Below are 25,640 nucleotides of genomic sequence, written 5' to 3'. Positions count from 1 at the left end.
AAAAAACTAAAGAAATTACAAAAAAATCCTCGGCTCATAGAACAGCCATGAACCATGAACAGAATGACATGGGGTAAATGTGAATGTTATTTAAAGGTTTAATCTGCTTGTTTATGTATGGCTTGTAAAGGTGCTGGTATGCACTGAAACGCGTTGCCGTTACTATATCTGACTATCCCGTAAAAAATAAAGAATCTATCACATCTATACATCGATGGAGCATCGCATCTATATTATCAGATCAGCTTGGAGTACCACCATTAGGAGGGGGCTTTTGTGTATGTCATATCCCCTCCTTTGAAGTAAGTTGTTTCAGCTCTTTCCCTGAAATTGCCATTTTTTGCTGGGGGTTACTATTATATGGCTGTCCTATGAGCGCAGGATTTTTTGTAATTTTTTTGTTTTTTTCCTTGTTTCAATACAATTAAATGGTGTTTAAGCTGTTTGCATTATGGGTGTAAAAACGCACATGCATAATACGGAGAGCAACTACACACGTGTGAATGACTCTTTATGCATGGCAGCCATAATGTTGATGTGGCCCTCGATGAAAATGAATTTGACACTTCTATTTTAGACAGTTTCATGAATTTGTCCCAAAATTTTTCTTCCATGGTGCAAGGCATGACATTATAATTGGGAAGTTATTTTAATATTTGCTTTGCCCTCCCCATCTCCAATACACACCAGTTGTCAGGGAACTGGGGTCTGGGTATTGGTAGTCCCTGAAAGCTGCCCACAACCCACTGTTCCTACCATCTTGGCCCTCTGGGCTAGGCCCCAGGGTGACAACTGAGCGACGGTCTCTATACTCTCTAGGGAAGCGTTGCAAGGGGTCAGACTTAGAAACAGAGACAAACAAGCACAGAGGCAATTCAGGAAGTCCGGATCGGCAACAGGAGAATACGCGGTACCAGGGACCAGGTGAAGGTGAAGTCAGGGTCAGGAGCAAAATGTCAAAAACAGGGAATCAGACAAGAGCAAGGACGCGAGTGTAGCAGGAGACCAAACTAACACTGGCACAGCAGAGAGACACAGAGGAGTTTAAAAGCTGTCAGAGCTCTCGCCCCAGCAGATGATTGGGCCGGGAGCATAGCCTCACTGAGGAACCCAGACACTGGGGAACCTGCCCCCAGCCCTGCAGGACAGGCGGAGACCAGGGACGTGTGCCTGGCTGCCATGGTGAGAAGGACGCTGGGCGGCACCCGCCGCGTCCCTAGCAACCCGGCGGCGAGGGAGAACGTGGCGTCCGGGTGAGGTTGCCAGGACCGGGGCTCCCCTGCGCCTCACAGCAACAGGCTGGCTGGCAGGGTCGGCGGGGTGGGCACGGAGGCCCTGTGAACCGCTGGTTCCCGCGGCAGAAATGTGCACGTGAATTTCTGAGGCTCTATTGAACCTAAGAGCTTTCTGCCTGCCAATGCAACATGCGGAATTCTACCACGGATTTCCGCAGCGGGAAATAAATCGCGTCATGTTCTATTTGCCGCAGATTTGTGCCACGGGAGATCTGCATTGATAGAGCATTAATGGAGACCGCGGAAATACGCCTAGAATTCCGCCATCAGTCGAAGGCACTTCTTTGTTTTTAATCGCGGTACTCCTGCAGGGTAAATCCGCAGGCGTATCCCGCGATGCTCTGAATACCAGATTTGAGGTAATACAAGAACACCACTTATATAGCGGGCATCTGAGGCCAAGAGACCATCCACAACTTTTAATATGTACATCTTCATATGATGATTGACAATGAAATTCAATGTGAAGTGAAATCCTAAACACATTCCAGCAGATGAGGGCTGAATTACCCCCTGCAGCTGAGATCCACTGGTGGGGGGGCTTTTTGCTTTGTCAGCAAGGGGCACAAATTATACGTCTTCTTTAGCGTGAACGTTTTACTCATATGACTGTATTAGACTTTGTATGGAAAGATCACAATTTCTGTCTTCTTTTATCCAGCGGGAAATATACACTTGGTGTAACAGGTCTAAACATATCATCACTGGGATTCCGATCTCTCAAAGAAGTGAGCGATGGCGATATAATAATTAAATTTAATCCAAATCTCTGCTATGTTAATTCAGTAAACTGGACAAGTATATTCCGAGCAAACCAACAGGATAAAATCTCTGACAACAGGAACCCTGATCTCTGTGGTAAGCATCCATTCTAACTTCCACCCATGGAAGTTCTCTCTTATGATACATCTGAAACCTGGTGATCTTACGTCCTGCTTATGATTTTACTATTCATGATTTAGTCTTTATAAGGACATCCTAAGGGTGCCGACCCACTAGCGATATATTGTCTTGCGATGTGAGAGTGAATGCCTTGCGGCGCAGAGAAGAAATCTGCGATGTCGCTCAGTGTTCTCAATGGGGCCGGCAGCATCAGCGGCAGCCCCATTGAAAACATAGGGAGTGCATCGCAGACTTCTGCCACAGCTGTCACAGCTATGGCAGAGGATTCCTTCATCCCCGTGGGGACTGTTACAGCTGTGACAGAAGTCTGTGATGCTATCCCATTGCTTTCAGTGGGGTCGGCGCTGCTGCAGCTGTGCTGGGAACGCAGCCAAAACATTGTCAAAAATGCATGACAACGCCGCCGAAACCGCAGTAAACGCAACGTTGAAAAATACTGCATTTCTGCAAACACCTGTGTGAGGGAGATCATGTCCACTTGCACGCACGGATTCCACTGCCGAATCCCGCAGTGGAATCCGTGCGTGCCCGCGGACAGGGAGATGGAATACATAGTTTCTTACCTCTCCGGATCCAGCGCGGCTCTCCTCTGTGCAGGCCGCATCTTCTTTCTGTAGCACGGTGGATGCGCCATGAACATTTTTCTTTCTTAAATCTCCTACTTTCCCACTGATCCGCGGCACGTCCACAGTGACAGCTGTGGCTGTGCTGCTGATCCGGACAGCTTCCATTGACTTCAGTGGAAGCCTGCGGAAGCTGTCCGTGCGGGAGATCCGCAGAAAAATGGAGCATGCTGCGATTTCTTCCCGTGCATGTGAACCACGTGCCGGGGAAAAATCACATTGGCATGCATTAAGTTGCCTTGCGGATGCTAATGCATCCCTATGGGCTGCTGGAGCTGCGGATCTCCTGTGCCACGTGGGCGCCATGTGCAGATATCATTAAAATCCGCACGTGGACATTGGGCCAAAGAAACAACAAACAACAAAAATTTTGTGCAGAAAAAATAAAAAACATATTTGTAGTACAGTATAATGTATGAGTGCATGCATGTTAGTAATGTATGACTATATATATATATACTCTTATAGCTTCGCTTGAAAATGTTAAATCTTATTTATTTAACAGAGGCTGATGAGATGACTTGTGATTCCTCGTGTTCCCCTAATGGTTGCTGGGGGCACGGACCCTCGCTATGTTTGTCCTGCCAGGCATTTAAACGTGGAAAAGAATGCGTATCCTCATGTAATCTGCTCAAAGAGTAAGTCTATGTCTCCAATGACATTATTTTCTGATCGTCATGATTTTTTATGTGCAGTGCAACTAAACTTTGAACCTTTTTTCATAAATCAATAGCACAAGTGAGTATAAGAAACTTTGCAACATATATTAGAGAGAAATACCTCTTGGTTCAGTCATCAGACACTTCTGCTCCTTCCTTTCTCCTCCACCGGCCATTCACTCTGAATCAGAGATGAATGCACCAAACCGATAAAACATGAATTTGGGTTGCAAGAATTGGTGGTGGTGCCTTTCCAATGGATGTAGCTCAGTGGTTAGCACTGTTGCCTTGCAGTACTGTGGTCCTAGGTTCAAAGCTGACCAAGAACAAGGTCTACTATCGGAAAACTCCATGCAGATGTCTTTGGTCAAATTTTAACCTAGGACTCCCATCACTGCAAGGTAACAATGCTAACTACTGAGCCAATATGTTTCTTCTCTGGAGAAGAGGAAGAAAAAGAAAGATAAAGAGAATATACAAACTCCATGCAGATGGTGTTCTTGGTCAGATTTGAACCTAGGACTCCAGCATTGCTAACCACTAAACCACTATGCTCCTCCATCTTCCTCTTACCTCTCCTTCCTCTTTCCTTTTCCTTCTCCTGCTTTGGAGGTGAACAAGAAAGAAAGGAGGGGAAATCAAACAACAAGATGGAGAAGAAGAAGTCAAAGGAGAAGGAGAGGGAGATAAAGTTGAAGAAGAGTAAGGAAGAGAAGAGGAAAGCAAAGAAGAAGAAGAAGGGGGAGAAGGAAATTGTTTTTTCTTCTCCTTTTTCTTCTCCCTTTTTTGGCTAGGTTTAAATAAGCAGCATGCACTACTTCTGTCCGTTTTTGATGAAATGTATGCCCATTATAGCCTATGAAAGTGTATGAATGCGTCTGTATGCCATCAGCATTTTATCTATATTTACATCTGTATTTTTATTAATTGCTTTAATTTTAATTGGGTAAAAGAAGTGATCTGTTTTTGTCCAGTAGCTAATAAAACCAATGAAAGCAGATATGGAGGCAAATAAAGATGAAGCACTAATGCCATACTGGTGCTATTACATCTGCAGTATGTCTGGATTACGGACACACACATACACTCCTATGACAAATACCTAAAGGAAGGAGTTTCCATTCTGTATTCAGTTTTTCCTATTTAATCAAGTATTGTTCAGAGCAGCACTAAACCTTCTCCCAGTACTTTGTAATTAGGACAGTAATGTTAGCTCCTCATTTGGAGGACTTGCGTAATACCTGGATGAGGTTTCCAAAAGATGGGCCTTGTTTTTAAAACAGATAAAAGCGCTAACGGAGTAGAACACATAATTCTGATTGTCTTTAATCTTCTTCTGAGCCGAAGCCTTTAGCTTTCCTGGAAAACGAGCTTTCCGTGTCACCGCGAGATTTATTAAATGCATAGCAGTGGGGTTTTTTCCTGCGGGTTTATAGTTTCTAATCTCTACAAGTGTTTTTCCTGCATCTCACAAATACGCAACCTGTAAAAGTATAACCAGCACCAACCGAAGCTAAAAACCGGAAACAATATATCTCAAATAGAACATGGCTAAAGTCAATTTTGGTAAAAATTTTCATATAGAATTGATGTTTTTATTTCATCAGACAATTTTTGTCCTTTTATTAAAATCTGGCCATTAGCCATGAGGGATCATCAGCTCCCTAGACAGAGCAATCATCCTCTATAGGAGATATAGTTATTGTATTTTTTTTGTTGCTATGTGCTATGTGCGGTCTCTCTCGTGTTTTGGTTTTATTTCTGATATGCCATTATTACTGATTTTTGATTGGCTCTATTTTCTGTCCTTACTTTTGGTTTTGTGATGATGTTGGTTACATAAAAACTGATACATTGATCAAATCATTACATATTTGCGACCCCTATATCATTATTTATCTTTAGGACCTAGTCACATCAGTGTAGGAGTTAATTGGATTTTGTAGGTAGACTATAAAAACTTTCATAGACAGAAACACAAGGAAAGTCAGTACTCACATCAGCTGCTCATTGTCCCTTTACACGCCCAGATGATTCGGCAAATGCACGTGCCTGATATAATCGACCCATTTAAAGCCCCATTTACACACAATAATTATCGCTGGAAATGCATTAAAACGACGGCTTTTAAGTGATAATTGTTGCGTATGAACGCTGCCATTGTTCACTCTTCTGCTGAGGTTAGCTTAAAATCCATTGTTCAGCCAGAGAGAGATAGCAGGGACCACATGCTATGTTCTCCACGGGAGCAGTTAATTACATTGTATTCAGCTGCCAGCCCATGGGAAGACAATGCAGCTGAGTGCAAAGTCCAGACCACTTGCTGGGATTTGCAAACAACTGCTTGAGGCTCGTTTACACACAAAAGAAGGTAATAAACTGCTAATGGACATTAGTGTGCATTAGCAGTTTATGCAAAACGATCGCTAAAACTGGAAATCTTTTAATTGTTTGAAAGATTGTCTTTGCGTGTAAATGGGCCTTAAGAGTCCCTTAAGGAACCTCTAACACAGCACAGAATATACCGTAATAGCGTTACTAAATGTGCCCTCCTGTGGAATATTCGGCCATGCGGAATTGAAAATAGCAGAATCCTGATGGCAGTTTTGTATCAAAATCCACATTTAGCTGTTGCAGAATATTCAGCTCCATGTAAAAGGTCCCTAAGGAGACTTAAACACAGAGTTATCCAGCATCCTTGCACTGTTGGAACAGGCTCTGTCAGACATCATGTGTATCTTGCTAGTCTCCCCTAGAAGCAATGCTTTTAGGCAACAATACCTTTGTACATATGGAGTCTGGCGGAGTATGCCATGACTTTTTTCCTACCGGATTCGACACTGTAAAGTTGGAGGCACCTGAGGTATCAGGTATCAATTAACTTTCCACATTTCTATGGACCTAAAGATCTAAATGTTGTATAATATTTCCAATACCTTGTAATCAGTACCTATTTGTTTCACCGGACTTCTACAATATGTGCACCTTTTTAACCCTTTCCAATCCACTGTCTGGCATCCTTCAACATTCTGATTGAAGCCTGTACAGTGCAGATGTCGGAAGATGTCCGGCAGCGTATTCTTACTGTATATTAATGGCCGCTCTATTGTCGGGGCCTCTCCGGCATGTCACATACCGCAGTACTGGCTCTAGCCAGTAGATGGCACCATTGTATAATTGCAGAAAGAGAAAGCCCCCTAGGAAACCCTGAATCCAAAATTGGATTGCAAAGGGTTAAAGTGCTGGTTCAGTTTTGGAGTGGAAACATTATATTTTGGTAAGAAACATCAAAATCTTATATACATGTGGTTTTTTTTGTTTTTTCATGACTTATGTTTTTCATCTGAGCCTGCAAAACCTGAATGCATAGTGATACAGGGCTGAAATCGATTAAGGTCTTATTCACACCGTGTCACTTTGGTGCAGTTCCTTTTAAAAAAGTGCAGAAACTGCCCCGAGATGTGTATGTTATCACTATGATCCTACACAATGAATTGTAGTACACAAATGCTGAACATTTGGCTTCCTTCATCTCGTACCTGAACATAACAGTTACATTTCCTCTTTGCAGTGAGCCAAGAGAATACATTGGAAATGGTGAAAAGTGTTTATCATGCCACGAAGAATGTCTGCAGATGAACAGTACCGCTACCTGCACTGGACAAGTAAGTATATTCTATGCTTGTCTTGGAGTTGTGTTACTTTATACACAATAAGGTTACACAAAGTCGAGTCCCAAATTATACTTCTGCATTTCATGCGCATTTGTCTTGCGGATTTTATGTCCGATTGTTTGTGGATTTGCTGCAGAGATTATCCACAGCAAATGCAGTCTGCATGGACTTGCGCATGTAGGGCCGCTTCAGATGAGTGTATGCGCACTTGAGCATGCTTCAGCACAATATATTTGTCCAGTGAACGATTTTGATTCGCATTCGTATCGGCGCACTGTAATGTACATTTTGCGCATACAGGGCCTGTTCATATGCGCATTAAAAAAGACCCCCACCCAATTTAAAAGGCTATTTACCCTGATGTAGGGCTCTGCTGCACAATACGCAGAACGATAGAGCAGGAGCTTTCATGAGAACAAACCCATTGACATCCATGAGCTCTATACTCTGCGCATTGCACACATATATTTTACACGTACAAATACGGTTGTCTGAAGCTGTCCTCATATTGCAAAGGTTTTGTCTATGTCTATTGACATGCAATCACAACATCTGCTAAATTCAAGAATAACTCTATCTGGGAGAGGAAGTCCCCATCTCCAAGAGTGTGGAGATCCTCCGGAGTCACCTGCTAGTTGCGTCATATCTTATTAAAAGGATTGTAAGACATTTTTAAAATGTCTGCTTTCTTCTAGAGACTGCGCCACTTATGCCCATGGCCTGTTGTTTGGTATTACAGCTCAGGCCCTTTCACTTAAAAATAGGGCTAAGCTGCAATACCAACCATATCCTTCTCCAAGAGTGGTGCTGTTCCAGAAGATAGCAATGTTTTTGTTATCTCCAGTAACCCCATTAAGCCAGGGCAGAGACGTGTGATATTATTCTAGTTTTCAATCCTTTGTTTCCTACCCAATGTGAAATGATTCTTTAAGTAAGCAAAAAAAGGGAAAAACTGAAAGTGACATTTCCTGGGAAGTTAGGGGCCTTCACATGGGCTGGTATCATTCGGATTCCTGCGATCCATGGAGAATCTAAACAATTATCATTTATTTTGTGTTCAGTGTAAATGCATGCCCTGACTCCACAGTGAACGAGAATTCATTTGCTTCCGTTTCTGCATGTAGCAACAAATCTTCACTCGAAGACCATTTGTACATATTTGTGTGTTCAGTAGACTCGGCAACCAATGAGCATGCATCGGGGAGGGGTCGAAATTTCAAATACACCCCTCCTCTACTGAACAGTCCCTGCTGGTCTTCGAAAGAGCACTTGCTGCTACGGTCTCTGGCTTGTTTTAGCCCTTGAAGATACACTGGCTGCTACAGTCTCTCGCTAGTTTGGTGTTCGACGGAACTCTGTGTTGTGGTGTCTTACAGCAACGAATGTTCACTCAATGACTGCTTGCACATATCTGTGTGTTCAGCAGACTCGGCAACCAATGAGCGTGCATCAGGGAGGGGTCGAAATTTCAAATCTACTACAGAACGGTCCTTGTAAAGAGGCAGTCGTTCACTTATGAACGACTGCCTGCTTTACTGTGAATGGAGGCGGGTGGACCAGGACAATCCCCAACCTTCTCCATTCATTAGCAATGCTCATTCCAGTGTAAAAGCCCTAGAATGGTTATTGCTGTGCGACTGTTGGGCATCTGTGCCCAACAAGTCATCCCGCATAAAAGCAGGCTTAATCTTCCTGTCTTGTTGGTGGGATTAAAGGAAGAGAGAAGTAAAAGAGACGGGTAACTGTTTTTGATTACTCTCTTTTATTATTTCACATCTGGCCTCAATGGGGTTGTGCTAAGAGAAGTGAGCTGGAAGAGAGTTCAATAACGCATTAAGCTGTATGTCTATATATTATATTGGGTAAAGCAGATGAAATGATGAGGTTTCCCTTGACTCTCCTATCATATGGAGGCCAACATGATTCTACTAACTCAAACCATATGATAATGTGACTCCAATCACTTCATTCACTGTTCTCAGATGATGGAATTGAGAAGCAATAGAGTAGATGTCTGAGATGCCGCTGACTGGTGATTATAGTAGGAGCTCCTAAGTATGCTGCATACATCTTCACTTTTGGGAAGAGGGTAACCATTGAGGCTAGGGGAGGCAGACCGTGCTACAACCAAGTAAGACATGTAGGAAGGCTTGATGAGATTCATGGCTATGCTAGAAAGATGGCAGAACACAACCAGTGCTTTTCTTATTCATTCTCACACAAAGGAGCCGTTTCCTGTCCTGATGCTTGGTGGATGTCCTTCTACAGCCCTGTCTAGCTCTCCTTGTGCAAAAGGCCATGTCTTGATATCTGCTCCTTGCTCTTGAGACTTGCTGGAAGACACAGCAAATCTTCTTGCAGTGGAATGTATGGATGTGCCATCCTGGTGGAGCAGGACTACCTGTGCAACCTGATTGGGCTGCAGGTAGCGCCTCATGTACTAGTAGTGACAAGGACACGGCTACGCCTGAGCCCAAAAGTGTCAAGAGGCTAATGAACTCTTTGGGAAAGGGTGTAATTATAGAAGGAGAGTATGCATTTGATAATTATGAATTGTACACATATATATATATATATAAAATCATGTGGTGCTGATTTTATTCTGCATATCCCAACATTAATGATTTTAATATTGGATTCATATAAATTATATTTTGTATTTGACGTTTGAGTGCCTTTACGTACCTTCTTTCCTTTTACTGTGTTCATTTGGCAGTCTAGGTAGACTCAGGTTCCCAACGTGAGGCCAGTCTAGTCAGGGCGATCGCCCCACTTTAAGGGTGCGTTCACACGAACGTATATCGGCTCGGTTTTCACGCCGAGCCGATATACGTTGTCCTCGTGTGCAGGGGGGGGAGGATGGAAGAGCCAAGTGCAGGAACTGAGCTCCCGCCCCCCTCTCTGCCTCCTCTCCGCCCCTCTGCACTATTTGCAATGGGGAAAGGTGGGACGGGGCGGGGCTAATACTCGCCACTTGGCCCCGCCCCCTCCCCGCCTCTTCCCATTACAAATAGTGCAGAGGGGCGGAGAGGGGGCCGGGAGCTCAGTTCCTGCACTTGGCTCTTCCATCCTCCCCCCCTGCACACGAGGACAACGTATATCGGCTCGGCGTGAAAACCGAGCCAATATACATTCGTGTGAATGCACCCTCAGGCAGGGTTTTCCCATAAGATTTCCTTTTTTCCCATCGGTCAGTTTTGTTAATATTCATTTTGTTTTCTGAGTTATAACTCGTGTTTATATCTGTCCTTATTAACAATTATTACATACAAGGCGTTGTTATTTATGGCTTGGTGCCTTTATGTACCTTCTTTCATGTTTTGTGGTTATTTGGTTGTTAGTTGAAGCATGGCATCAGTATATATATTTTTTATGTATATAATAATCCACCTAGACCAGGGGTGTCAAACTCATTTTCACCGAGGGCCACATCAGGTTTTTGGTGAACTTCAAAGGGCCGATTGTAAGACAGTACAGTAAGGGCTCGTTCACACCAGCGTATTTGCGTACATAATATACAGTGAATAGAAACCATTGATGTCAAGGAGTTCATTCACATAATGTATATTCTCACACAGCATGACCTATTTTGTTTCAAACTACGCACCCCAATAGGCCATTGAAGTGAATGGGCCGCGCAAATACGTGGTGAATGCGCAGGAAGCCTATGTATTCAATGCATATTTGCGCACCATCTCAGGGGCCCATCTGCGTTCTTTTCTGCGTGCCCAAATACGCAGGCATAAGCGATTTTCGATTGCACAAATACGTAGCGTATTTGTGCGCCTGAAATGCAATTACGCCCGTGTGAACGAGCCCTAATAGTGACCCCCATAGTGGTCGCAGTAGTAATAGTGACTCTGATAGTGGCCCCAGTAAAAATATTGACCCCCACAGTAGACCAGTTAGTAATAGCGACCCCCACAGTGGCCCCAGTAGTAATAGCGACCCCTACAGTAATATTACTCCCTCCCAGCAGCAATATTACCCACTCCCAGCAACAATATTAACCCCCCCACACAGCAACATTAACCCCCACCAGCAATATTAACCCCTCCCCCCTGCACCAATATTAACCCCCTCCCAGCAACAGTATTAACCCCCACCCACCCAGCAGCAATATTAACACCCCCCCCCCTCCTCCCCTTCCCAACCCACCAGCAATATTACCACCCCACCCGACCCCCGCAGCAATATTAACCCCCTGCCAGCAACAATTTAACCCCCACCCCCCAACACACCAGCAATATTAACTCCCTCAGCCCCGGCAGCAATCAGCATTATTAACTTTCTCCCAGCAACAACAATATTAACCCTCACCCCCCAGCAGCAATATTAACTTCCCCCTTCCCCAGCCATATGCTTACCTCCACGATCCGAGGAGGAACGGTGCTGAGCCCGGGTGGCATATGAACTTTTCCCACAAGACTTCTGCACTATTGAGCAATTCCAGCAACCTGATTGGTTGTTTGGGGAATCAGCCAACCCAGACAACCAATCAGGTTGCTGGAATTGCTGACTAGTGCAGAAGTCTTGTGGAAAAAGTTCATATGCGTCCGGGTGTGCACTGACATCAGTGAGCAGCACGGCACGCTTCCTCCCTGAGTCCTCTCCTGCGGAACTGAAGAGCAGGGGACTCAGGGGAGAAGGGATCAGCGCTGTCAGTGTGATTACCAGCGGGGAGCTGCGGCACCCCAGCTGGTAATCACTACAGTGGTGAGCGGCCGTCGGCACGCCGCGGGCCACATAACACAAGGCAGCGGGCCGGATTCGGCCCGCGGGCCTTGTGTTTGACACATGTGACCTAGACCATTCCTAGATGGTAAAGAGGGTGACAATTGATAGATGCTAATATAAAGTATCACAACAGCATTAAGAAGCAGATGTATAACTCCAGTTAACAAGTAAGAACACCAGGGACTTACCTGAGACAATGATAGCACCAAGAGGACGTGGACCAGACCAGAACTCCAATGTGAGGAGGAATAACCGTCGCCTTCTGAGAGGAGGGGCCGGAATATATACTACAATAAGGGTTGATTGGTTGGCTGGGGAGATCACCTCCCCATCGACTAATCAAACTCCACACCAACAGAGGGATGTTAACAAGTCGGCACAGGATGACATCACAACTAGTGCGCCAGGGCAAACACTAGCAAAAGGCAAAACTAGAGAAGAATTAGTTAGGAAAGATAAGGGGGAGTAATTGTCTGTGGCCACCACCTGCAAAAACAATCCCTCTTTGGAGCTGTCTTGTTGTTGCCTCTCTATTGCATCGGTTGTCACTTTCACTTGCAGGTGAAATTGATTTACAATTGCTTGTGCTTCCAAACAAACCGGTAGCCCAGCAGTTTATGTGGCTTGGAGCTATACTGTGATGCTTAATTGCTCCCTCAATTTCTGATAAACTGCTGTTTTCCAGCATCTACACAATTCTGACAAGTCTTTTTTTGTTGCATATGACCTTTTTATGATTGATGGTTTTCTAGATAGCATACAGTAATACTGTGTTTCTCCCAAAATAAGACCCTGTCTTATATTATTTTTTGCCCCAAAAGAGGCAGTAGGTCTTATTTTCAGGGGATGTCGTATTATGCTTACCTAGCAGGCTCAGTCCACGACCCTCCCGCTGCTCTCCACAGCTCACATGAGCTTTCCGCAGTCCTCGGCTGTTCATACATCACTTCCTAGTTACGTGATTCATAAATCACGCCTCCAGGAAGCGATGGCTGTGATTGGTTCTTCGACCACTGCTTAGCAAATTAATGCATCACTGGATGAACCAATGTGATGGCTGTTATTGGTTTATCCAGCGCTGCATTGATTGGCTAAGCAGTAGTCAAAGAACCAATCACAGCCATCGCTTCGTGGAGGCGGGTTTTATGAATCCTGTAACCAGGAAGTGATGTTGTACAAGCGGTGAGGACTGCGGGAACTGTGCTGAACCTCTAGAGAGCAGTGGGAGGGACCTGGACCAAGCCTGGTAGTGTAACTAGGGCTTATTTTCAGGGTAGGGCTTATATTTCAATCCAAATAGTAGGCCAAAAGTAGGCCTTATTTTCAGGGAAACAGGGAAGTGCTCATCATGTAACTGGTTAACTACAATAAGAAACATTGATGTTTCGGCATCTGAATGCTGGTGAACCCTCTGCTATCTCATCCTTGAAACACTCTTCTGATTGCTTTTTGTGTCTTTTCTCGGAAGTTGATAAGGCAGCAGTGTTCATCAATGGGAAGTATTAAATCAAGGCAGGAACTGGATACTGTTACATATTGCCTCAGATGCAACCCAGTTCTAAGCTTGAATGTAAGGCTGAAGACAAACATCTGGCCAGATATGAACCAGCAGATGTTTAAAGCATTATCTGTATCGCCGTGTGTCAGATCACGGTCAGCAGTATTAACTACTTCAGGGCTTTAGTTAGCATTATGATATGACGGGATTTGGAATTTGCTATTTTTTTTTATAAAGGTATAAAAATGTATCTTCTAATATTTGTAAAATAAGAACAGTTGACTTTTTCTTGCAAAAAAATAATAAATATAAAAAGGCCGTAATTTTAATTGAAGTCTACCGATCATTCCAAAAAAAGAATTGTAGATGTACATTAGATGTGGTGTCGGCCACGCAGTGTCTAACCTATATACTCCATAGAGTTGAAAAAAAGACAGTTTCAAAAATAGCTCCAAATTAACCCAATGTGAGCATCACAATAACATTCAATGCATTATATTTAAAAAATGGAAATTTTTAGCCTATATGCTTGGGAGAATAGTGGAGATATGTAGTTATTAGAGTGTCAGCATTATGACCAGCAGCTGTAAAGAAGGCCCCTCATTGTGAATAAGATACATGAGCAGTGGATGAGAAGGGCCTCGTTAGTCAGCATCTCCCTCAAGGCAGTGGCGTCAAGAATTTGACAGCATGACACCCCCAAATATAGTGACAGTCACAGCACCCCTAGATATAGCGGCATCCAGACTCACCACCAGCATATTTTGCCTCCTTGTCCTCCGCAATTAAACCTATCGATTCTGTGGATGAAAATAATTTGCTGAGTGGGTTAGTCCTGATGTGCTGGCAATCTCCTCCCTTTTACAGCATGTCACTGGTATAACTATAGGGGATGCAGTTGCACCCGGGCCCAGGAGCCCTACGGGACCCATAAGGCCTCTCCTCTCCATATAAGGAGCCCAGTACTATGAATAAAGCATTATAGTTGGGGTCCCTATTACAGGATTTGCATTGGGGCCCAAGAATTTCAAGTTACAACTCTGTGTTAAGGGGTTAAGAGAAGTTGGGGGGCCCCAAGATAAACTTTTGCACCCGGGCCCAAGAGCCTTTAGCTCCGCTACTGCAGCATGTTACATACAGGCCGACACCGCTACACCTCTTGTGAACCTCACCTGAACATTGTGGAGAGAGGCTACAGCTCCCTCCCGTCTAGGGTATATTGTTTTATTCTAGGTCTATAGGCTATTGGAAGGTGTAGACGATACTATACTATAGAGGGGTTGTCCTACCATAATAAGTTATCATTGGTGGAGGTCCGACCACTGCATCCTCTATGATCCTTATCAAGACTATAGTATTACTGCTGAAACCTCAAAATAAGTTTATGACAATGGAAATTTATCAAAGCGACCCTCCGGTTTTGGGACACAAATCTGTACCTGAACTGAAGGGAATAGGGTATTTTATGGTTCAAAATGTGTTTTTATTTATATAGAAAATTATGCATTTAACATTAAATGTCATCAAATATTGCCAGGTAATATCACGTTACTATTTTATGTCAACTTTGTATGCCAAGATCTTAAACCAAATAAATGAACAAACTTATCTTGGTATTGTTTTCTTGGTTTTAACCATCTATGAAAAACAAACAAAAACAAAAAACAAACAAAACAGCAGTTATTTAGAATTGGAGAAGAAAAGGGGGGGGGGATAGGAAAAAGGGAAAAAAAAAAAAAAAAAAAAAAAAAGGAAGAGGGAAGGATAAGAAGGGGAGAGGTGGTATGAGTAAAGGGGGTCCGACCTATTAACCATTGAAGTAACCATCAAGTGTTTTTTAAGACTTAATTTTGATGGGCTGATTGGGTTTGTCTTTGGGGAATAATGCCACTTGTAACCCAGGATGCCAACTCTGGTGTGTTACGGAGCATAATCCACATGGACCAGGTTGTCAGGAAGTTGCTGTGCCTTCTCTCGTCCTTTGCACATATTTCTTCCATATGCTGGATGTAATCTATCGCTTCGATCCACATCACCCTTGTGGGGGGCGATGGGGATTTCCATTTCCTGGGAATTATTTGGCGTACGGCTATGACAAAAAATCGTAGTAGTGATTTTTTGACTTGTGTCAAAGGACCAGGGAACATCGACAGAAGTGCTATTTCTGGGGATAGTTTTATATTTTGTCTACTCGTCCATGCATAGAGCTCGCCGACCTCTTGCCAAAGGGGGCAGATCATCGGGCACGACCACCAAATATGAATGAACGTACCTTTCTCTTTTAAGCATCTCCAGCAGACATCTGAATATTGTGGGAAGGCTCTGGCAAGCCCCGCGGGGGTTCTGTACCACCTTGTCAGGATCTTATAGTTTAATTCCTGTAATTTACTCGAGATGGTGGCTTTGTGTGTTAGAATATAAGCTCTCCTCCATGACTCCTCGGGGGGGAATAGGGTATTTTACCTGCTGTCATTCTTCTCTGCCGATGACTCTCTCAACCTTCCGTTTGTCATCCTCTTGTCAGTTGTCCAAGATGGCCAGTGCAATTTTCCATTGGCTGTTCAACATTGCCAGCATCTCTGGAGCACATGCTCTGGCTGTTCATCATTACTGGAGCACACTCCACAGAGCATACTTGGAGTGTGCTAGCTGTGCTTCATGCAAAAGCAGGGCTGAAAACAGAGCATTAAATGGCGGCACCCAGTGAAAAATCTCTTTTCTAATTTATTCCGTGCAGCATTAAAATGGATGCAGAAGCAGCACAGATGTAGCAGTCAGAAGCCATTTCTCTGTTTCTTGATTATTTAGAAGCATCTGTAGACTAATGATAGAAGCCTGGAGAAGTTAAAATATTTTGTTGGTTCACTGCAGAGCAGGAGGAGCCGGGCAGGCTGATATATAGATTTATGGGGAAAGATTCTTGTGTCTTATTCATTTAAACCTTTGGTCTCTTTGAGCTGAGCAGTCCAATGGGTGGAGCTAGCAGTGACTGACAGCCTTCCCTGTATGTACAGTCATACACAGATAGCTGTCAATCACTGATAGGACCGCTCACTTCACCGCAGCTCAGAATGAGCAGAGATATAAATGAATAAAATACAAGTTCTACTGAATCTTTTCCCCATAGAACTACATATCAATCTGCTCGGCTCCTCCGGATCTATAACATCTGCTTCAAACTTATGGTCACATGATGTGCAATCTGGCTGCTGGTGCTTGATTGTTTCATCATTGCATCCGCTGGAGCATGAGCAGTCCAGCAGGTCACATGATTCATTCTGTGATATCATGGACTACTCTGGGAGTAATCCAAGAGTGTAATGATGAATGTACCTAATGCTACCTAATGTACACTGTGCACTGCTCTGTGATTGGCCAGCACTGATCATGTGAGCAGTGCTGACCAATCAGAGAGCAGGTATAAGGTATTAGTAGTCTAACTCTACCAATGCATTGTGGGGATTAGGTAGTCTGAGGTTTGCATCAGCCATCATGGGCACCCAAAAACGAGACCCAGACGTGACAGATCAGAGGGGCTTCAGCAGAGAAGACCATACCTCTGTTCCCAGTACAACCGGAGGGTAGCGTTAAGCAACGGACTCACCACCAGATCTCCACATTCTTGAGACGTCTACTGTTGCTCCATCATTCAGAAATGGACCGGGGTCTTTTAATAATTGTACAAGAGTTGTTTCTTGACCAAAGTCTCCAGTATTTATTACTTTTAATTTGTTCCTGTTTTTATAGGAGGCAAATCAGTGCACCAAATGTGCTCATTACATCGATGAGGAAACCTGCGTGAGAAGCTGCCTGCCGGCTTATTATGGTGACAGTAGTAACTTATATCCAAAGTATCCTGATAAGGCTGGAGTCTGCCAGTTCTGTAGCATGGAGTGTAAGACGGGGTAAGTCTAAGCAGAGCCTCGGAAAAAGCTCAACTATTAATTATGGAGCATTTTTATTATCCCTGTCTAGATTTCCTACAGCCGATGCAATGCCTTGTGTAGATAAGGGATGCAGGTTACTGCGTGCAGAACATCATCATCAACATCTCTTATCTTTATTCTTTTCCCCTATATTAGGAATGTTGCACTTTAAAGGTCATGTACACATTTATAACCAACCTTGTTAGGCTGCATTCACACGGGTGATTTTCATACACATGCGAGGTCCATCCGATAGCGATATGGACGGAAGTCGCACGTGAAAATAACCCATTCATTTCAATGTGTTTATTCACATGAACGGTTTTTCTCTCGCAGTGAGAAAATCACTGCATGCCCTATTTTTGGGTGATTCCTCAAAAAGAATTGCACTCGCCTGTATCTAAAAATTGCATCTAAAAATGACAATTGAAACTACTTTTCAAATAGTTTATAAATTCGCTTGCTCTAGAATTCTGGCGTGAAAAAGTAGAGGGCTTTTGTGCTGCAAAATGCTACTTTTCGCTATTGGAAATATGAAACAAGACCTCTGCAGCACCACCAACTGGATGGCGGCATTCCTGCAAGTTACTGTCAAACTTTTTAAACAAGCCTTATAACAATGACTGGAAATTGTGAGCCAAAGCCAGGATAACCATACACAGACAGCTGTTTTGGGCTGATTCCCCCACATCACTGTACAGTAGACTTTTTTGCTTGACTAGTGAGTGGCCTTTAGACGTGGGTCTGGAAGGGTATTGTTTCCCCTTAGGGAGAGCACCTAGGTATATGAGAAGACTTATAAGGCCATCCATGCTACTCTGGGAAATATGCAAATGATAGATGGAGTGTGCGCAGCCCTTGCTAACTTTTGGGACAAAAAAAAAATAAAGCTACCAAATCTGAATATTTGAGCTGCATTGTGAGGTTGCTAAGAATCGATGTTAGCAATGTATTTTAATTTCTGGGAAAGCAGAGTAACAACCAATATGGTCACCATTATAGTTAACTCAGGGATTTTACCCAGCCTGCAGCGGCTCCAGAAAGTCAAGAGTGCCCAGTTACAGAATGACACATGGCTCGAATCCACTACATAACTGGCCAAATTTGTAGTTCAACTCTCTTAAAAACCATATAGTATCCCATGTGGCCATCACGCTGCTTTCCCTGAAACAGATATAACTAAGAAATGACTAAACAGAATTAATGCTACTTGGCAGAAGAGAAAAATTGAAGAATTTGAATTTACCGGCTATTCTATTTACTACAGCAGGAAATGTTACTTGAGTTGTAAACTTGGCCACATGGCTAGCTAGATTTTTATTATACCTATAAACTGTGTTTCACATGGTGAATGTTAAAATATAGCAAAAAAATCTGCTTTCACACACTGCATTTTCATACTTTTTGTGCCATTCTTCATGTCTTTTCTGTTTGTTTTTTATGGTGCGTTATTTTGTGTAGCTACTAGATAAAGTCAATAGGGAAATATGAAAAGCACTTTTTTTGTGTGTCTTTTTGGCGGTCTTTTTCATAACTTTTTTGGATCAACACAGCTTGTTCTAGATATGGCCCTTTTTATGGCATTTTTTTCCATAGGCTTCTTAAGTATACTGGCTAAACGCCGTGAAAAACAGGTTACAGACTGAATACATTGAAAAGTCTCTGTTAAAGACTTGTCTAAAAAATGCAATGCAAAATACAAAAATAAACCCCCCTGCCAAAAAGAGGATGTGAATGCAATTACAGGAACCAGGGGCATAACTGCAGGGGTACGGAGGTAGCTGTCACAATCAGACCCTGGTGCATTCTTCCCCAAACACTCATATTATAAATAAACCGCACATGGTTTTTGCACTGAGACCCAAAAGCTTTACAGTTCCAATGTGAACATTTGATTTTCATAGCTCTGTGATAATATAAACCACTAATACCTTTGGGGATTATGGGATATTTCACTAGTTCTATCATGTTAATAAGGCAGATCTAATATACGTCTATAGAAGAATTAATTCATTGCATTTCCTTTTTTTGATTTGTGCTGCCATCTACTGACATGTTCATAATGAGCAGTTACACTGTAGATAATGGTTTGATTATGTATCTTTCCCTAAAATGGGTAGCTGTCCATCCTTAAAGGCCTACAGTACACAATATAGAGGCTACCCAAAGAGCTACCCATTAAAATAGAGGCTCCGGCTGATGTCCATCTGCTAAGAATATGTGAACTTTAAATGGGCCTTGCTACAACATTACTGCAATGTTAATAAAGACGTGAGGGGAAAACTAAAAGGGGTCTTTTCTTGCATAGTATAAATGGACACATGGGGCAAGCTAGTTCAGGGCAAATCTGACCCAGTGTAGAGGTGTGTGATGGCAAGAGCCAGCACTGACATAGTGCCAAATCGTAGCTTTTTACGTTTTGGGTCTGGTTGTCGGGATTTGTTTGTACACCCCCGTCTTGCTTTTTTTTAAAAATATAAATATTTGGTATATTAGGGGGTATGTTAGAGAGAAGAAAAATAATGACATTACACTGTTTTTACCCCGCTGCCGGCTACAGTTATCAAAATATGGCACTCTAATGGAACATCCTGGCCATGTTACTTGTACCTTCCAGTACCGTTCTCTGCTCCAGTTTAGATTCAATGCCTACAACTCTGAGATGTAAGGGTGCAAAATGTAAATGCTTATGTGAAAATAGTTTTATTCTTCTTTTGACAGGTGTACGGGTCCTGGCATTGAAGGCTGTAAACCTCCTGGGTAAGACCATTGGATTATTCTAATAGACACTAAGATTGTATGAAGGTATCTGCACATCCTGAGATTTATTCTTCAAGTAGACGTATCCTAAACCAAAAATAAGCGGATCTATCAAGTAAATAGCACTGCAATTTTTGGGTTTTGAAAACTAACTCTAAAGTGCTGGCTGCTAGGGGTCTCCCTTCCTTCTAATTTTCTGTCCACTGCCTGTTGTCCAATCTATCTCTAGAAACAGAGAAAACAAGATGAAAGTGCAGGTGAGTGTTATCTCATGCTGCCCATAGAAGTCTAGGTAGAGAGGAGCAGGAGAGACAAAAGCAGAGAGAGTCACACAAACATGCTGTTGTAGGAGTACAATAAGGCTGCATGTCTACGGGCGTGATTCCGCCAGCGATAAATCGCTGGTGAATCACGCTGTCTGAAGCTTTCCATAGCATTGCTATGGAAAGCACAGCCGCTGTATCCACAAGCGGAAAATCATAGCGATTCTCCGCTCGTGGGATTCAGATTGCAGGATGCTGCGATTTGCCGCGATTCTCAGCGGTGAGCCCATCTGTCAGATAAGCTCAGTGCAGGGAATCGTCAGCTGTCTCCTGCTCCCAGGCGGCGGCTCCCGCGGTGGAGATCTGCTGAGGGATATTGCTACACCCCTGACCAGGCACCCTAAAAATAAATTTATACCAGCAACACAACCATTTGCACACAGAAATTGGGCAAATAAATGCATAATCACTAGAGATGAGCAAGCACCAAAATGCTCGGGTGCTCGTTACTCGAGTCGAACTTCCCGTGATGCTCAAGGGTTCGTTCCGAGTAACGAACCCTATTGAAGTCAACGGGCGACTCGAGCAGTTTTGTATATCGCCGATGCTCGCTAAGGTTTTCATTTGTGAAAATCTGGGAAATTCAAGAAAGTGATGGGAAGGACACAGCAACGGATAGGGCAGGCGAGGGGCTACATGTTGAGCTGCATCTCAAGTTCCCAGGTCCCACTATTAAGCCACAATAGCGGCAAGAGTGTCCCCCCCCCCAACAATTTTTATTTCTCAAAAACCCTCATTAGCAAGGCACACCTTAGCTAAGCACCACACTACCTCCAACAAAGCACAATCACTGCCTGCATGACACTCCGCTGCCACTTCTCCTGGGTTACATGCTCCCCAACCCCGCCCCCCCCCCCCCCCCGCACGACCCAGTGTCCACAGCGCACACCAAAGTGTCCCTGCGCAGCCTTCGGCTGCACTCATGCCACACGCTGGCCTCATAGCCACACCACCCTCATGTCTATTTATAAGTGCGTCTGCCATGAGGAGGAACCGGAGGCACACACTGCAGAGGGTTGGCAGGGCCAGGCAGCGACCCTCTTTAAAAGGGGCGGGGCGATAGCCCACAATGCTGTACAGAAGCAATGAGACATCCAATCCTGTGCCACCTCCGTCAGGAGCTGCAAACGTGGGCATAGCAATGGGGAATCCATGTGCCACACAGTATTCAATCTGTCAAGGTGTCGCATAGCTCAATCCACACTTTGCCCTCTGCCCCCTACCCAAGTCAGTCAGTGCCTTTGTGGTCAAACACCGCAATGGGAACTAAGTTTGCACCAACAGCATAGGTGGGTCCTAGGAAACCCAAGACATGAACGAAAAATTAATCTGAGCGGCCAAACATGGCAGACTTGCACCCGCCCACGGCATAAGCCTCGGCCCACAGATTCAGCAATCCTAGGCTGGAAGCGGACTTTCACTGCACCCAGGACATAGGCCTCTGCACAAACCCTCAGCAATCGCGTGCCTACAGCGGACTCTAATGCTAGCGTAGCTGTGCACGTCTCATTAGCGCTGTATTGCTCCTGTAGTTTGTCCCAATGCAGTGCCCCGGATAGTAGAGCTAACGTCAGATTAAATACAGCTGGGCTTCGGCCCACACTGCATGCCCCAGTCAGACTGGGGTTCTTTTTAAGAAGTCACAGGCAGGTACAACTCCATGTGGACCGACAGCATGGGTGGGTCCCAGGAAGCCACGGGCGTTACATAAATAAATCCCATTGCATTGCCCAGCACAGCTGAGGTAACATCAGATTAAATGCAGGTGGGCTTTGGCCCACACTGCATGCCCCAGTCTGACCGGGGTTTTTAATACAAAGGCAGGTACAAATCCCTAATGTGAAGTCCGTGTGGACCCAAAGCATGGGTGGCTCCCTGGAACCCACCGGCGGTACATAAATGTATCCCATTGCAGTGCCCTGCTCAGCAGAGCTAACGTCACATACAATACAGGTGGGCTTCGGCCCACAGTGCATGCCCCAGTCAGACTGGTAATATGTACCTTAACAGTAACCGCGTTGGTGGGAATGTGGTCGCGACTGCGGACCTAGTAGCGCGGTTTTATTTAGTTGGTTTTCAGAATGTGGCCAGGATTAAGTGGGCCGTGGCGGGGGGATGGTGGGGGGGCTCTCTTGTGTCGTTAAAGGTGAAATTCTTGGACTGCCACCAGACGGACCAATGCAAAGGTATTTGCCAAGAATGTTTTCATTGTTGGAGGAGGAGGGGGATGTTTTTGAGGCACTACGTGTCCTCTCCACGTGTCCGTGGTTATATGCACCTTAACAGTAACCGCGTTGGTGGGAAATGGCCTCGCCGCCATCATGTCTTTGGGAAGCCTCCGTTTCCACACCCCAGTGACATAGCATTAGCAGCGGTATAGGCAGAGCCCAGAATTAGTAACATTTCAGCGGTAGCATTAGGGACAGGCCCCAGTAACATATCACTAGCAGCAGTATAGGGGGAGCACAGTATTAGTTCCATTTCAGTAGTAGTAGCAGTCTGGACAGGCCCCAGTAACATATCACTAGAAGCAGTATAGGGGGAGCACAGTATTAGTTCCATTTCAGTAGTAGTAGCAGTCTGGACAGGCCCCAATAACATATCACTAGCAGCAGTATAGAGGGAGCACAGTATTAGTTCCATTTCAGTAGTAGTAGCAGTCTAGACAGGCCCCAGTAACAATTCCGAAGCAGCAGTATAGGGGGGGCACAGTATTAGTTCCATTTCAGTAGTAGTAGCAATCAAGACAGGCCACAGTAACATTCCCATTGCAGCAGTTTAGGGAGATAACAGTCTCTTTCACATTTCAGTAGTTGCAGTATAGACAAGGCCCCAGTTACATTTATGTAGCAAAAGTGAAGGCCAACCCCACACACCTTGCTGTACCATGAGTGCAGGCGAAGCCCATAAAAATTACTAGGATTACACTGTAGGCGAGGGCCCAAAAAAATTGGTGTACCAACAGTACTAATGTACCTCAGAAAAATTGCCCATGCCCAACCAAGAGGGCAGGTGAAACACATTAATCTCTTTGGTTACTGTGGCTTAATTTGTAACTAGGCCTGGAGGCAGCCCAGTTAAAATAAAAATTGGTTCAGGTGCAAGTTTCAACGCTTTAATGAGAATTGAAATGTATAAACATGGTTTACAAAAGTAATATGACTTGAGCCTTGTGGGCCTAAGAAAAATTGCCCGTTCGCCGTGATTACGTGAGGTTTCAGGAGGAGGAGGATGAATATAATACACATATTGATGAAGCCAAAAGATCCCCGTTTTTTATGGTCATAGAGAACGATGCTTCCATCCGCGGGTGCAGCCTACGTATTGTTTAGGTACCGCTGCTGTCCGCTGGTGGAGAAGAGAAGTCTGGGGAAATCCAGGCTTTGTTCATCTTTATGAGTGTAAGCCTGTCGGCACTGTCGGTTGACAGGCGGGTACGCTTATCCGTGATGATTCCCCCAGCCGCACTAAACACCCTCTCTGACAAGATGCTAGCCGCAGGGCAAGCAAGCACCTCCAGGGCATATAGCGCGAGTTCAGGCCACGTGTCCAGCTTTGACACCCAGTAGTTGTACGGAGCAGAGGCGTCACGGAGGACGGTCGTGCGATCGGCTACGTACTCCCTCACCATCCTTTTACAGAGCTCCCGCCGACTCAGCCTTGACTGGGGAGCGGTGACACAGTCTTGCTGGGGAGCCATAAAGCTGGCAAAGGCCTTGGAGAGTGTTCCCCTGCCTGCGCTGTACATGCTGCCTGATCTCCGCGCCTCCCCTGCTACCTGGCCCTCGGAACTGCGCCTTCTGCCACTAGCGCTGTCGGATGTGAATTTTACCATCAGTTTGTCCGCCAGGGTCCTGTGGTATAGCATCACTCTCGAACCTCTTTCCTCTTCGGGTATGAGAGTGGAAAGGTTCTCCTTATACCGTGGGTCGAGCAGTGTGTACACCCAGTAATCCGTAGTGGCCAGAATGCGTGTAATGCGAGGGTCACGAGAAAGGCATCCTAACATGAAGTCAGCCATGTGTGCCAGGGTACCTGTACGCAACACATGGCTGTCCTCACTAGGAAGATCACTTTCAGGATCCTCCTCCTCCTCCTCAGGCCATACACGCTGAAAGGATGACAGCCAAGCAGCATGGGTACCCTAAGCAGTGGGCCAAGCTGTCTCTTCCCCCTCCTCCTCATGCTCCTCCCCCTCCTCCTCCTCCTCCTCCAAAATGCGCTGAGATATAGAAATGAGGGTGCTCTGACTATCCAGCGACATACTGTCTTCCCCCGCCTCCGTTTCCGAGCGCAAAGCGTCTGCCTTTATGCTTTGCACGGAACTTCTCAAGAGGCATAGCAGAGGAATGGTGACGCTAATGATTGCAGCATCGCCGCTCACCATCTGGGTAGACTCCTCAAAGTTTCCAAGGACCTGGCAGATGTCTGCCAACCAGGCCCACTCTTCTGTAAAGAATTGAGGAGGCTGAATCCCACTACGCCGCCCATGTTGGAGTTGGTATTCCACTATAGCTCTACGCTGCTCATAGAGCCTGGCCAACATGTGGAGCGTTGAGTTCCACCGTGTGGGCACGTCGCACAGCAGTCGGTGCACTGGCAGATTAAACCGATGTTGCAGGGTGGCTGCGTCCATGTTGGACTTGCGGAAATGTGCGCTGACCCGGCGCACCTTTCCGAGCAGGTCTGACAAGCGTGGGTAGCTTTTCAGAAAGCGCTGAACCACCAAGTTAAAGACGTGGGCCAGGCATGGCACGTGCGTGAGGCTGCCGAGCTGCAGAGCCGCCACCAGGTTACGGCCGTTGTCACACACGACCATGCCCGGTTGGAGGCTCAGCGGCGAAAGTCAGCGGTCGGTCTGCTCTGTCAGATCCTGCAGCAGTTCGTGGGCCGTGTGCCTCTTCTCTCCTAAGCTGAGTAGTTTCAGCACAGCCTGCTGACGCTTGCCCACCGCTGTGCTGCCACGCCGCGCGACACCAACTGCTGGCGACGTGCTGCTGCTGACACATCTCGATTGCGAGACAGAGGTTGCATAGGAAGAGGAGGAGGAGGAGGAGGGTGGTTTAGTGGAGGAAGCATACACCGCCGCAGATACCAGCACCGAGCTGGGGCCCGCAATTCTGGGGGTGGGTAGGACGTGAGCGGTCCCAGGCTCTGACTCGGTCCCAGCCTCCACTAAATTCACCCAATGTGCCGTCAGGGAGATATAGTGGCCCTGCCCGCCTGTGCTTGTCCACGTGTC

At 45.2% G+C, this 25,640-nt stretch overlaps 1 protein-coding gene across 1 annotated transcript in view; it reads left to right on the top strand.

Moving 5' to 3' along the window:
• Positions 1-25,640, top strand: part of LOC136586874 (epidermal growth factor receptor-like) — a 213,837-nt gene that overhangs the window by 155,907 nt on the left and 32,290 nt on the right. Inside the window, exons 12-16 of the mRNA XM_066585141.1 lie at positions 1,957-2,153; positions 3,327-3,459; positions 7,052-7,145; positions 17,137-17,294; positions 20,037-20,075. Of these exons, the coding sequence (XP_066441238.1) occupies positions 1,957-2,153; positions 3,327-3,459; positions 7,052-7,145; positions 17,137-17,294; positions 20,037-20,075 (621 nt within the window). The remainder of the gene's footprint in view (positions 1-1,956; positions 2,154-3,326; positions 3,460-7,051; positions 7,146-17,136; positions 17,295-20,036; positions 20,076-25,640) is intronic.

This window comes from Eleutherodactylus coqui, chromosome 12, assembly GCF_035609145.1.
Source record: "Eleutherodactylus coqui strain aEleCoq1 chromosome 12, aEleCoq1.hap1, whole genome shotgun sequence".
NCBI classification, from domain to species: Eukaryota; Metazoa; Chordata; class Amphibia; order Anura; family Eleutherodactylidae; genus Eleutherodactylus; species Eleutherodactylus coqui.
This window is presented reverse-complemented; position numbering and strand designations above follow the sequence as displayed.